Genomic DNA, 15,735 nt, shown 5'->3' on the forward strand with positions numbered 1-15,735 from the left:
GGATGATTGTTGCCCACATTTAAGATGAGCCTTCCTTTCTCAGTTCAACCATCTAGGAATTAAGCTTCCTAGACACAGTCGAGATTATGGTTCCATCTGATTCCAGATCCAGTCAAATTTGGCTATGAAGATTGACCACCGTGGTGCTGTTTTCTTCCTAAATAGACTCCGCAGTCTACTTTCCTTCATCCCTTAAACCTTGACCAGAGAAGCTTCTTTGTGCTCAGAGACTCATAACTGATCAAAGTACCAAGTGTAAAATAACACGAAGTGCTGAGTTTCACATGGGTCATCTGTATCAACTTTTCGCCATCTAAGACTCAAGAAACTATGCAGAATTGGGAGGAGGCAAAAGAACGGAACAGTCAGTGGATGGGGAGTTAAGCTGGGAAATGATGACTTCTGGGTTTGCATAGTCATCAAGAACATCAACTCCCAGCAGCTGTGTTCTATCTCTACGTGATCAACACAAGATCAAGCCAGTCAACATTCCATCATGGATGAGGAAAGGGTGCATGAGAACCCACTCCTAGCCGATGAGTTATGGGTAATTGATGGCTGCTGGGGAAGGAAAAGTCCATTTTCTTCAGGGTGTGGCTACTGGTAGGCTGCCAAAACCCTAGTGAAGGGTCGAGCGCCCATGCGCTTATGGGTAACACTAATTGGAATCAGTAGGAGATTTTAAAAAGGAGGTTGAAAGAATGCACTGGTGTACAAGGGAGGTGGCTTGGGAGTGGAAAGTGGTTATGATTAAGACACATTGTATACATGTATGAAAATTTCAAAGATAAATTTAAAACATTAATTTTCTTAGAAGTATAATTTTGATGCATAGTAGAAGGTACAGACTGAATCTGAAATAGCTGACAGAACAGTCACGGTGTATGCTTCCTTTGGGCTCTCTTTGACTTTTCAAGAGCCTTAACCTGTGTGCCTACTGTGATTGAAGCATTGAGTACAAGAAACATTTTAATAGGTAACACTAAATTTACACCATATAGTGTGTGTGTGTGTGTGTGTGTGTGTGTGTGTGTGTGTGTGTGTGTATTGGCTCTTTATTTTCACCTTTACTTGGACAAAAATAGTATGTCCTTCAGCTAAAAGATAATTATAGATTATTAATTAACCTTTCCTTTACTGAGACAGTCTTCCAATCAGTAACTGAAATGCTTATTTTTTTATTCATTTGTTCAGCAAATATTTAGACCTACAGGCACAGAATCTCTGCCCTCATCAACCTTCATATTTACTGGATATGTTAGTCCTCAGAGATCAAAGAGCCAGATGGCTTTCTGGAGGGAGGATTATCCAACAGGAGATGTAGCTGATGGGTAGAACCTGCCATGCATGGAATGGCATGGCATGTATGAAGGTCTGGAAGCATAAGAGACTCTGGTCTAGAAAACTGAATTCAGTAAGACTGGACTCTTCAACCCCAGGAGTATGCAAAAATAAGACAGTGCTGGACAGGAAATTAGAGGCATATCACCTGATTTTTTTAAGAAGTGTCTGTGCAAGAAAACCAAAATAATGTTATGTAGACCCCCTGTAAGTGAGTACTAGAGACTACTAAAGAGGGAGAAGGTTTGAGCTGTTGTTGAAACAGTTTTCACAGTGCAAAGGAGATTCCTAACTTCCTCTAAGTGGTCATGGAGAACACCAGACATGCTCAAACATGCATGCCAAATGCCACCAGCAGCTCCCCACCACTAAAATAAATACTGTAACAACGTTATAGCCATCACTCAGATTTCTGACTTTTCAAGAGCCTTAACCTGTGTGTCCAATGTGATTGAAGTGTTGAGTACCAGTAACATTTTAATAGGTAATGCTATATTATCTGCTTTTAGGAGGACAAAATCTTTCAGTTGTAAACTTAATAAAAGTTAATTGAATTATTAAGTATTCTGAATGTTCTCTAAGAATAATTTTATGCAATGAATAAGGTAATTATACTATTGAAGTATAAATTTTCATCCTTTATGTCTCTTTTTGCATCCTTTGACCATTTTAACATTTTAACATTTGTTTCACAGAAGAGCTTAATTCCTATCCTTCATCTCTCGCATATAATTGTTTTATTGGTTATGTATGTTAAATAGTTATGCTGGATTTAGTAGACAGGATTTCTATATGTCTACTACATAACATTGAGCATGGAGCAAAATTGTAAGTGATAATGACAAATTATTAGCAAAGAACACTCACGGAAAAATTTCATAGATAATCTTCTCAACTTAAAAAAGCACAACTAAGAGTAAAGCAAGTATACTCCCTTAGTAACTGGATGTTACACAATATATAACCAGCTATGGCCTCTGAAGATTAAGCTGATCGGGTTGAGCAATAGCTCAGTTGATAAAGTGTTTGTCTCAGAAGCGCGACCCTGAGGCCCAGAACCTATGCAAAAATGCTGGGCCTGGTGATTCACTTGTTACCAGTGCTATAGAGGCTGAGGCAGGTGGATCCTTGGGCCTCCCTGCCAGCCAGTGTAGTCTAAATCAGGAGTTCCTAGCCAATGAAAGATCCTGTCTCAAAGGAGGTTGATAGTGTTTCAGGTTATTGTCTGACCTACACACACTCACTTGCACACACATGTGCATCTGCACACACATGCATAAGAGAAAAATGATCCAACAGTACATACTCACTGTTCAGTACCATATGAGCATAAACATCTAGTGAATGTTTCTGTAGGGAGGAGAAGCAGAGTCCCTAGAAGGGAAACAAAGCTAACCAAAGGAAGGATGTGAATACCAGACTCATCCTGTATTCTAGATATGCACCAAAAATATTGCAATCAGTAAGGAGATCTCCAAGATACATGTGTTCAGTGTTTCTGCAAATATCTGCTTTATAAAGGCAGTAGCCATAAAGCCACCAAGCTATCTCACCTGCTGCCTAAATAACAACAGCCTGTGACAGAACTTAAGGCATAGAAAGAACTCCAAAAATGTCAGTTGTTGTTACTCTGGGGTATGAATGAATATAATGTCATTCTTCAGCACTTTGCTAATACATATAGTAGTATCTAACTGCTTGTGCCCTTTACGTTCTTAAAATGTTGCTTGCATATTGATATGTGTTCTCAGCATAAAATATGCACCCAATTTTAAATACTTTGTAGGAGAAAATTAAAAGTAATTCATTGAAATATTTTATGCTGACTACATGCTATTTTTTATGTGGAGCTAATATACATTATTAAAATTATTTTTGACTGTCACTTTTATTGCGTTAATGCAACTGCCTAGTAGAAAATACTGTGGCAAGCATTATGCTTTTCTAGCTGCTGTGGAGAGACATCTCAGGGTGTTTAGCAAAGCAGACATATCACAGACATTAAGTGTCCTGATCAGCTATGAGGAAACAAGTCAAATTATAAGTGAACACCTTTGAACTATGAATTTATATAAGATTAAAGTGAAATGTAATGTTGCTGACCTGTGGTCAGTTTTCTTTTTAATAAACTGTCCATAGCATGCTATGACTCATGAGAACATCTTGTTCCTAGGCTACTGGTTGGTTCACCATGGAGTGGCTTTCCTGAGAACAGAATGGGAGATGTATACAAGTGCCCTGTTGATGTACCCGCTGCCACTTGTGAAAAGCTGAACCTGCAAAGTGAGTTGTACTTAGCAATGCGATTCTTCACAAATAGCAAACTCTCATTTGTCATAAACTAAGACAAAATGACAAAAAGATCTCAAATTTGTCTTCAAGAAATGTAGATAGCCTTAGGCCTTTGTTTATTTAATCATATGGACACCAGTTTTAAATGAGTTTGAAGACCTGGTTTAATAATCTTCATGGGTAATGTTCTGCCTCCTGGGACATTTGCCTTAGACCATGGACTGATTTCTACCATTTTTATTTTTCAAATTATGGCCAGAAATCTGAGACTATCAATATTTCTCTATCTCCTCTTTCTAGAATAAGCCATTATGTACAAAACACAATATTTCTGGGGCTGAGATTGAAGGGTCTAAGAAACACTATATATTTCAGATTATACTGAATAGTTACATTCTAAAAAAAATACACAACTTAAAACTATTTGCTATTTTATTTACTTACATTGCAGGTGTATTATATTACAATGTGAAATATTTAATACAGATGTAGGACTAGAAAGCTGAAAGAGTAATATCCCACACAGTATTTCCTGAAGGAAGTAAAAGGACATTCAACTCAATGGTTAGCTCCTCAAGAGAGCCATGAAAATACAAACCTTGCTGAGCCCAAGTCCTCAAGAAACAAGGCATAAAATGAGAAAGAGCATTGTTAAAAAACTCAAAGAAAAAAAGGATTTCAATGACAGTTATTAAATATTAGAAGCATGGCTAGGGAGGTGGTTCAGTCAGTAAAGGACTTGCTTTGCAAACGCAAATATCTGAGTTCAGTCCCCCAAAGTCACATAAAAATTGTCAGCTATGCACTGCCTGGGTGGCTAGGAACCAGCAACAGGACAGCCCAGAGACCCAAGACAGAACCAAACATGACGGGGGGGGGGGGGGGGGGGGGGGGAGGTCAATGAAATGATCCTTAATGATGTTCTGCTATACTCATAGATCAGTGCCTACCCCAGTTGTCAGCAGAGGGGGAGTCATCTAGCAACCAATGGGAGCAGATTGCAGAGACCCACAGCCAAACACTAGGCTGAGCCAGGGGAACCCCGAAGAAGAGGAGAGAAAGGATTGTAGGAGTCAGAGGGATGGAGGATACCATGAGAACACAGGCCATAGAATCAACTAAGCAGGGCTCATAGGGGCTCACAGAGACTGAAGTGGGTCTGAGCTGGGTCCTCTGCGTATACCTCATGTTGTTCTTGTGGGACTCCCAACAGTGGGAGTGGAAGGGTATCTCTGACTCTTTTGACTGCACTTGGGACCCTTTTCCTCTCACTGGATTGCTACATCCTGTCGTGATATGAGGGTATATGCCCAATCTTATTGTATCTTGTTAGGCCATGTTCGGTGGATATCCCTGAGAGTTCTTCTTCTCCTTCTCCTTCTCCTTCTCCTTCTCCTTCTCCTTCTCCTTCTTCTTCTTCTTCTCCTCCTCCTCCTCCTCCTCCTCCTCCTCCTCCTCCTCCTCCTCCTCCTTTTTCTTCTTCTTCTTCTTTTTAAAGGGAAACCAGAGGAGTTGGAGTTGATCAGGGGAGAGAGAAGGTGGGAGGAGGGACTGGGAGGAGTGGAGGCAGGAGGGAGGGGAAACTGCAGCTAGGATGTAATGTATGAAAGAAGAATAAAATTTAAAGCAAAAAAATTAAAACAGCCATGGCCTCACACACTTGTGTAAAAAAATCAAGTGTGCTGACTCAGATTTGCAAAAATAGCAATAGGAAGTTGGAGGCAGATGGGCCCCATGAGCTCAGGTCAGCCAGTTTTGCCAGCTAGGTGAATAACCCAGTAATAGACCCTGTCTGAAAAAAAAAAAACGGTAAATGGTGCCTGAGGAACAATATCCACAGTTGTCCTCTGGCTTCCAAGTGCAGGCATATGCACCCAGACCCCCCACACACACATATACACACACAAACACACATACACACACACATATACACACACAGGTTAGAAAAAGGAGCAGGAGTATCCCTTACACATCTCTATATGACAAGTTTGTAACATGTTTTCTGCCCCACAGTAGGAGCTAAATAAGCCTATTTTCAGTGAGTCATATGGTCAGTGATGTCAAATGCTACAGGGATTGAAGTGTGAAGCCTGAGTACACATTTTTCGTTCACATAAAAAGGGATGTGGGTGATAGACTTCTAAACACTCAATCATATATGGAATTGATACTCAAAAATTTTACTTAACAACTGGGTGCGTAGCTGAATGGTAGATCCAGGAATATGTGAGGACCTGGGTTCTATTCCCAGCATTCCAGGAAAAACAGCATCAACCAAAGGGAACCACACACCACCCACGTTATTGTATCACCTCAAGCCATTGTGTCGTCTCAATGTTTCAGCACTTAGGTGGTGGCCTTCTGGTAAGATTTTTCTTCTAGAGTCTCATTTCCCTGGAGAGAATCTGTGGTCAGTGTCTTCCCACCACCCCTATTTTCAAACAAAACCTGGAGATTTAAACATCGGGGTTTGCTTTTGGGTCAATTATACTATTTAGATAGCCTAGGAAAAATAACACTGTTGAGGTATAGCCGGATATTCAGCAAAAACGGTCATAGAACGTTTTTGAATAAAACAGGGAGTTCAGAAGACATGCACATATTTAATTTTAAGTTAACACATGGACTGGCACATTGCTTTATGGATAATATGTTTACATAAAAAATAAATTTAAAAATAAGAGCATACGCACAGGAGTTTCATTGTTTTCTTTCTATACCAAAGAAATTCTTACTCTACCAAAACATATGTAACTAACAAACTAACGTAGTTGTAAGTCCAGTGGGCCTGGGAGGTAATAAAGCAATAGATAGATAGGTAGATAGATAGATAGATAGATAGATAGATAGATAGATAGATAGATAATACAGATAGATAATACAGACAGATAGATAGATAATACAAGGATTGATAGCCAGTCTACATTTCTAGAAATTAGGTAACACAGGAGAGGTGGAAAGACAGCTCAACGGGGTAACAAGATTAAGAATTCTTTCCAGAAAATGGCAGAGATTGCGAAGGGGTGGTACAAATGAAGTGTGTATTGGCCAATGACAGTGCAGCGTTTAATCTAGCCAGAGAAGTGTCACTGGTGCCTGGCAGAATGAGTCTCAGGGGAACACCTCCTCCTCTAAGACAGACAGGAAGGAGGGAGGGGGAAGTCCTAGCAGTAACCCTCATCAGTGTGGAGGAACCAAGCTCCCTGTGATTCATGGCCACAGTGTGTGAGCTTCTCACTGAGGCTGAGGGAAGCAGTGTTGAACTGAAGGCTTCCAAAGAAGAGGGAAGTCTTACAGCAGTCGCCCTGGGAAATGCGGGAAGCCACCCAGCTGAGGATTAACGAAAGCAGTGGCCCTGGCTTGTCTGAAACTAGAGAACTTGTTACCGAGGTGAATTATGGAGTTTAGTGGCTCAGGAGAGAAAACAGCCAGGTTGGTGCTGTAGCTCGGAGGGACAGATTCATTTCTTATTTTACCTGGCTGGTCCCATGGTTTTGTTTTGAAACTCTCCTACTGCTTTGAGCCAGAGTCTGTCAAATGGTGTTCATTAAGACTATTTTAAACAATCCCAATTTAAAAAAAAAAAACAACAAAAGAGCAGGAGACAAGGTGACAAACAGAAATGCATGGTACCCTCATTGTGTGTTTTGTTTGATGAGAACATTTTTCTTTTAAAAACACATATTTAAATACCCTGACAGTGCAACTGCCTAACTGCCTCTCACACGGGAGTGAGCGGTGAGTGGCTGAAGACACCACATCCCTACTCTTCATCATTTAATGCTAGTTTCCAGACACGTTATGCCACATTCAAACCTATGTAGAAACGTGAGTCTGCCTGTTAGTTTTTATTATAGCCTTATGTGAATGGTAAATAGTTAATACTTTAAAACATCTCTTTCTCTCCTAAAGATTCAACAAGCATCTCAAATGTTACGGAGATGAAAACCAACATGAGCCTGGGTTTGACCCTCACCAGGAATTCGGGGACCGGTGGCTTTCTAGTGAGTGTTATGCTCTCAGATCCTCCTTCCTCTGGAGAGAACTTGTGGTCAGTGTCCCCCGCCATCCCCCTTACCAAATACAATCTGGAGTTTTAAACGTTGAAGTTTGCTTTTGGATCAACTATGCTCCTTGGATAACCAAGGAGACGTAACAGTGTTGATGTGGAGCCTTCTTGAGTATTCAGCAAGCAATAGAATGTTTTCGATGAAACGGGAAGCCTCAGAAGAAGCCCTTTTCCCCTGGGAGGTGTGAGGAGCAGGTGTGGATACCATCAAAATCCCAGGTCCTGTTTCTGCTTCCTCAGGGAGCATGCGCAGGCACCTTCCATTCAGCAGGCAGGGTTCAAAGCCAAGCAGCGCTTCTGTCTTTAATCACTACTGTAAGCTCTGGCTACTCTGACCCTATGTAAAGTGAGGAGCTGTCTGTCATGTCATTTATCTGCCTGTCCTGTCACTTATTTCCCAGTGAGCTACGAAAGGAAATTTTCTGAAGGCAAGAAGAATTTCTGAGCTCCGATTTAATATAAGAAATTCCTGAAAATATTTGACTATACCAACAGGGAGAAAAAAAATTCACATACCCTCTCCATCCCCTAGAACGTTGAAAGACAAGAAGACAAGTAAAAACTAAATCACATTTGAAGTTTCCTCTGGCTCATATAAAAATAGTCTAGTTAGACAGCTCTGAAATACTGTCTTCAAAGGTCCAGGCTGTCTGTGCTATTGACCTGTTAACCAAAAATCTTGCTTAAAAAAAAAAAACAACTTGATTTAAAAAATTGTAACCAATATTGTCATTTTGTTTAGTATTCTAAACAAACATTTACATTTAGAAAAACTATTACCACTAAATAAATTAAATATCCGTTATCATATGTGTCAAAGCAGTGTATAAACAACTATTGCAAGGCATCTTCCGGGCTTTGTTATATTCTGAGACCTTTATAATAGAGTTGGTTTTATGGTTTTTGTTTATTTCTGCAGTTGGCTAAATCAGAAGAATATCTTGAGAATTATGGACTGTGGATGTACTTTAAATGTTTTAATCCTTAATTCTAGATACAATAAAATTTTTTAACAAAGAGAATTAGTAGTCACTGTAAAGGAGCTGGGAAGAGGAAAAGACCCAACTTTCTTTACACATTGAAAAGGTCAGGCTCTTGAGCTCCTCTTAAGAATTATGTGAAAAAGACTGACAGTCATCACATATTTCTGAACCTTCTTAAGTTCTGGGCTTAAAGCAAGAATGCTTTGGCAGTAACAATTGGCGTATTGTAACTTCTGCTTCTTCGTTCTGTTTTCCATTGCTTATGAAAAAGAGCTTCTCTTCTTGCATATATCATGAGTTACCTGCCACAGTGATAAAGCGACTGAGGATGCAGACATGGGCATGAATGATTGTCCTCTACTGTGTGTGTGTGTGTGTGTGTGTGTGTGTGTGTGTGTGTGTGTGTATGTGTGTGTGTGTGTGTATGTGTGTGTGTGTGCTAGCCAGAAGCAACAATGACTTTTTCCTAATTGGCAAAATGTTCCAGTTTTATGGCAGGAAAACCGTGCTTGCTCACTGAGCGTGAAATATGAGCACAGCTGCTAGGATTAAGCCACTAACAGTTAAACTGGGTCAAATAGATTCCTTTTGTTTTTCCAATTGCTTCCTATAAGTTCACACTTCTCTATTCAGTTTTAATAATTGATCTGTCCATAAGTTTAGTGCTCTGTTATGCATGGGTCACAGCTTTATATAACGTGAAATTCTTTAGGTAACTTTTAGTATCTTTAGACTTGACCTCTCTTCCTCTAGAAAATTTGATTTTAGAGAGTCTAATGTCTCCTGTGTGTTTTCATCATGATTTAATCACCAGTTCTCAGCTTTCATCGAAGGGCTGATGAAAATGAAGAATTGGTGCTGTGTTCGTGGAGATAGTAAGAGTCAGGATATGTATGCTTGAGCAAGGAGATAAATACTAGCCAGCTTGGGACCTTGAAGCTCACAGTAAAGAAATAGTTTACAGCGAGGGTAAAATGTAGCAGTTCATTACCTCAATTGTGTTGTTTTGTGTGTTAATGTGCTTTACAAGAATGAGGTTTTACTCAAAATTTGCCTTCACAATCTCAGAAAGAAAAACAAAGGGTTTTAAAATATCACATGGGCAGGGCCACGGTGGCCTGCCCATGAATGTAAGAAGTATGTTTTTTGTTTGCCATAGTGTCCATACTGGGCTCAGGCACTCTTGAGGACCCCTACGTGTCCTTAGAGGCAACTGGATTTTTGGTTCCTGTTGAGACGTCCTAGATGAATGGGACAGGAGGAGACCCCCATGCTCAGACAACCACAATGATGTGCTACTGCAGTAATGGCCCTTTCCCTTGACTTGTTCTGAGTATTTTATATCTATGGATCATTGAACATTCAATCTTTACAATCTTACAAGCAAAAAGACCTGATTATCTTCATTTTATAAATGAGCCACGTGAGACCCACATACCTGAGAGACGAAAAGCCAACTTTGCATTCAATTTTCTTATGGAGCTTTTCTAGAAGTAGTTTGGTGGGGGAACCCATGGTCTCTCTCTCTCCATTGACAGCTACCCCGATGGCCGCATCTCTCTCCCTGAAGGCCCATCATGAAGCAGCCCATCTGTTGCTTTCTTCTTGTCTTTTTAGCCTTCCCAGAGCATGGTCCCTCAAAAACATTTTATGAAGATTTTTGAGAGTTTATTTTTATTTCGACCATATTTGCCTGAATGATTGTCTGTGCACGAGGTGCATGCCAGTGCCTATGGAAACCAAAGGAAGATGTCAGATGTCTTGGGACTGGAATTATAGAAGGTTGTTAGCTGCCATGTGAAGAATGGGAATTGAATCTGGGTCCTCTAGAAAAGCAGCCAGTGCTCTTAACCACTGAGCTATCTCTCCAGGCCTTCCAATGCATTTTTGACTTGCTAGTTTTGTAAAATTGGTAAATCAGGTGATGGCGAGATGGCTCAGTGATTAAGACCACTGGCTGTCCTTCCAGAGGACCTGGGTTCAATTCCCAGAAGCCAACATCCTCTTCTGGCCTCCAAGGGCACTGGGCACAAAAGTAGCACAAAGACATAAGTGCAAGTAAAACACATATGTATGCACACACATGCACACAAATATATATATATATATATATATATATATATATATATATATATATACACATACATGTGTACATATGTATGTATATATACACATGTGTGTGTGAGTTGGTAAATCCTAGTATCTTGGGAAATAATGAATATGGTGTCTCAATTCCATAAAAGGAGAAGTAGAAGGTTACATTTCCTGTGTATATGTATTGTTTTCTCCTTTCTTTGAAGACCTGTGGTCCTCTGTGGGCACATCAGTGTGGAAATCAGTATTATGCGACTGGAATTTGTTCTGACATCAGTCCAGACTTTCAGTCCTTGACCAGCTTTTCACCCGCAGTTCAGGGTAAGATATGAATGTGAAGGATGTCTGAGCAACGCCTTACCATTAACGGGGGAGGGGGTACCAAGTCCAACCCAACCTCTCCGTAAGTCTGAAGCGTATATGGTGGTGAAGTTTGACTTATCTTTGGAAAATGTGTTCTTCCTTCATCTCTCCCTGTGCAGCTTGCCCTTCCCTCGTAGATGTTGTAGTTGTATGTGATGAATCAAACAGTATTTATCCCTGGGAGGCGGTAAAGAACTTTTTGGAAAAATTTGTACAAGGCCTGGATATAGGACCTAAAAAGACACAGGTAAGGACATCAAAAATCATAAATGAGCACGTGGCTCTCCTTTGGGGAAAATAATGTTAGATGTGAAGTCTTAAATTTTTCGTTTGTCAGATCTTTATTTTTAATGCATTTGGTGGTGACCTGGGAAATGAATTGAAACATACACTTCTAAGGTCAGTATTTGGCCCATGGCTTCATTCAGTGTTGTTGATTTTAGTTTTATTTTTGACAGAGTTATCAAAAGAATGGTGTATAACATTAGTATCTCTTCTAAAAGTTGCTTTATTTTAATTTTTTAACCCATGAGTTTATTAATAATACCTTTACAGGAATAGAAAGATGGCTTAGTGCTTAAGAACACTTACTGTTTTGCAGAGGACCCAGGTTTAGTCTCCAGCCTACAACTCTAGTTCCAGGAGATCCAAAGTCCCCTGGCCTCTACAGGCACCTGTACACACACACATGGTGCACATAAATTCACACAGACACACACATATACACATAAATTAAAAATAATAATGTATTTTTAAATTAGATACATATTTTCCCTATATCCACTTTGCTCAATAGTGAATTCCTCAAGTTTACACTTTGCTTGTAAAAGAATTATCTGAATTCTGTGAAATTTAAAAACAACTCTGCATAATTCTGATACTAGTTTATAGCCTTTTGTTTATAATCTAGTATAATCTGACTTGCATTTTACATAAGAAAGTATTTTCAATAATTTGAAATTTTCTATGTTTTGAGAAGTCTCAATTGGATGCTATTATATCTTTTTGTTTTGTTTTTTATGTTTTTATTAATTAATTAATTAATTTATTTTACATCTCAGCCATAGTTTCCCCTTCCTCCTCTCCTCCCAGTCCCTCCCCCAACCCCTTCTATGCCCATTCCCCATCTTCTCCTCCTTTTCTGATTAGGAAAGGGCGGGTCTTCCATGAGTATCAACAAAACATGGCATATCAAGTTGCAGTAAGACTAAACACCTCCCCATGTATTAAGGCTTGGCAAGGTGACCCAGTATGAGGAGTAATATATGTAGTTTTGATGTTGATTTTACATACCAGGGGAGTGGGCAAACAGCCTTCTGAGACCATGAAAGTTCTACTATGGCTTTTTACTAGAAACTTCTATTAATTAAGGCTACATATCACCCTGGTTTCTGGAGAACATCACCTTTAAATCTCCTTAAGAAGAAACTGTCCCCATTTGTCTGTTTCTTTCCTGTCTCTAAATCAGTTACCATACCTGTCCCAACTGATTTAATAGTCTCCAGAACTCTCGACTTTTTTCTGTGTCTTTCCACCACAGTCTATTGTCTCCTCTCCCGAGGAAGCTGAGTTCAGTCTCTCTTCTTATGGCCCGTATTTAATATACACCTTATCTTTAAGCCCTCCTCTCTGCACTCAGGTCTACGGCTGTGTCATAGGATCGTATCTGGCTGATATCCTCAGTTAGTTTAGAATCAGTTGCACATCTTATCTTATAGTATGATGTACAGGATGATCACCATGTTTCTCATGCCTTCCCAGTGGCTGTCATACCTCCTCCCAGGCAAAACTACAAACTGGACTCAGCCATCAAGGGCTGTCCTTCTGATTCCCTTGTAGTCTTACCTCTTAAGAGTCTTATGTCTTCCAGAGAGCCTCTCACCACTCACCCGTTTCCTGCTCACACGATCCCATCTCCAGGGCTGGGAGAATTCTTCTAATACTCAGAAATAGGCATAGAGATAGAAAGATGTAAGTTCCTTGGTCTACAGGATTAGAAACTGTCCCCTAGATACCTTGTTCAGAAGTTTATTTTTCTGTTTGCTCTCTCAAATAAGGTTCTTTCCACTGGTGTGTCCTCTGAAGGCCAGAGGTTCCCTGCCCCACATGGATTCTAACACCCTTGCTCTAACAGTCAGTTAAACTAGGTACATAGCTTAGGAATACATGAGCTTTTTTTCAATTCAACTGTGACTCTGTTACATAACTACTCAAAACTATTGAGATATTACCCTCCATCTGTGATTGCTTGTAGTTGTTTTCAAGCTAGTATCCACTGATAATTAGAAAGTTTATTTATTTGTATCTACTTTCATCTTGGCACCAGAAAGCAGAATCTAATATTCTTTTGCATTAAATATACTAAGGAAGTGCTTTGAGAATCTAAAGTTATTTCTGAACCAAACATGCAAGCTGTAACAGATTGTCTTGCATGGCAATCGTGCTCCTGTTACATACTGAAGACCTCTAACAAAGATAATTCCACAGAAAGAAGAATGATTTTTTCAAGCACAGAATTGTATTTGGTTTCTTTAAGTTATCAGACTACACATCTAAATTCACCTTTCTTATTATATTGGCTAAATATAAGTTGTGTATAAGCTAATGACCATTAATAGACTTCTTCTCTTTTGAAGGTGGCATTAATTCAATATGCCAATAGCCCAAGAGTTATATTTAACTTGGACACTTTCAAAACCAAAGAGGAAATGGTTGAAGCCACATCCAGAACCTTCCAATATGGTGGGGACCTCACCAATACCTTCAAAGCAATCAAATTTGCAAGGTAAGTTTTAATGCTATCGAGTCAACCCTTTGACAATATGAAAATGCTCAAAGTAAAAGAAAGGAATGGAAAAGTCAAAACAAAAGTAGCCAGCAGAGACAAGCCTGAGCTTTCTGTGACCTGTGTCCCTTGACATGGCACAGGGGAACTGAGGTCACACACCATGGTTCTGGAATGGTCAGACAGACTGAGTGATGTGATATGATTGTTCATGAATTGCATAAAATACAAAGGTCTTAGATTAAAATAGTGGGAAATGAAAGAATCTATCACTGTTAATATTAACCTCAAACAAATAAAGCTAATAGAGTATTTTGTACACGTTAATGAAGCTCATGGTGCATTATGCACACGAATCTAAACGTTAAGATTATTATTCCTGCTGCAACACACAGGGAGTGTGAATTTTACAACTGCATGGCATCCACCTCCTTCTTACCTCAGTTTCTCTTTCTCTGCTCTGTAAGCTTTATTAGACACTTTATTAAATGTCTGCCTGTCATTTTTTAAAAATGAGAATAATGTGCCTGCCCTTAAACCTGCTCACAACCTTTTCCACTTCCTGTTTTTATTCTTTCAAAAGTCATTAAAACAAGTTGTCTGTGATTCTCCTCGCCTGTTCTGCAAAGCCTGTAGCTCTGCCCCTAGGTGAACATGGTCTCCGCACCAGCTAGCCTCATGCACTTGCCTCAAGCCTGTCGCCTTTAGCACCTCTGAGCATTTGATAAGGGCAGACATACACTGCTGCTCTGAACTCAGTCTTCATGGAACACCATAAACTTCTGGGATTGCCACCAACTCTGGCCTCTTCCTGAGCTCCTTCTACTGGGTTTTCGCCACTGAACAAAGACCTCTTTCCTCCACGGTCCTTTCAGGAATAATGTCCTTACCCTTGGTGTGAGGACTAACCCTGTGTGGGCTCCCCCATTGCTATGTGTCATCTCTTAGCTCGCTCCCCAAAGTCATCAGGCATCCCACTGAAGTTGAGCGTCTTTATTGGGAGTACCATCTCAGAACATTCACTGTGCCCTAAAGCAGTCTCATTCCATTTCCTCACTGCTCATGATGCTGGTGTCTGTTCACGCCATCATCAGGCAAATCCCTCCATGCTGCCTTACCTCTTCCCACTTCTCCTAAGATACATAGCTGGCCATCATGAAATTCGCCACGTCTATCTCCTCATTCCCTATTTTATCTGTCCCCTCATTCTCTCTGTGTGTATACTGAAGTTGCTGCTTTCATCAACTGGTGAGATTTTCTTCATATGGCTTAAAAGACACTGTCCATATGAGAAGATGCGATTGTCTTCGTCTTTCTGTCTCTAGCTCTTTGGGGGCTTGACCATCTCATAAACTGCAGGCCATAAAAATGAGTCACCTGTCATTGAGTGGGGAGCCCGTTCCAGTCTAGTAACTCAGACTAAGGAAAGAATATTGTCAAGATAATCTCAGAGGACTTCAGTCTTCAGCAGAGAATGTAGCTGGGGCCTACCCACCAGGAAGGAACCTGGAGGCCTGTTAAGCTTTCATCTCCAAAATAAGGCATGATTACTGTTTGTTGAGGTGTGGCCTGTCTGGCTTTTATTACCTTTTTAAAGCCCTGGTTTCCCCACTACCACCACAGTTTCACAATGAACAAAAATCAGGACCCACCCAAATTCTAATCATCACCTACCAGAACACACAGGTACATGGACACAGACAGACAGACAGACACACACACACACACACACACACACACACACACACACATACACACACACACACACACACACACACACACATACACATACACACACACACACACAC

At 40.2% G+C, this 15,735-nt stretch overlaps 1 protein-coding gene across 1 annotated transcript in view; it reads left to right on the top strand.

The window, feature by feature from the left end:
* Window positions 1–15,735, top strand: part of Itga2 (integrin subunit alpha 2) — a 96,043-nt gene that overhangs the window by 39,796 nt on the left and 40,512 nt on the right. The window contains exons 3-7 of the mRNA XM_059276337.1: window positions 3,515–3,624; window positions 7,546–7,637; window positions 10,986–11,100; window positions 11,262–11,389; window positions 13,779–13,927. Coding sequence (XP_059132320.1) covers window positions 3,515–3,624; window positions 7,546–7,637; window positions 10,986–11,100; window positions 11,262–11,389; window positions 13,779–13,927 — 594 coding nt within the window. The remainder of the gene's footprint in view (window positions 1–3,514; window positions 3,625–7,545; window positions 7,638–10,985; window positions 11,101–11,261; window positions 11,390–13,778; window positions 13,928–15,735) is intronic.

The sequence above is a fragment of the Peromyscus eremicus genome, chromosome 11 (genome assembly GCF_949786415.1).
Source record: "Peromyscus eremicus chromosome 11, PerEre_H2_v1, whole genome shotgun sequence".
NCBI lineage: Eukaryota > Metazoa > Chordata > Mammalia > Rodentia > Cricetidae > Peromyscus > Peromyscus eremicus.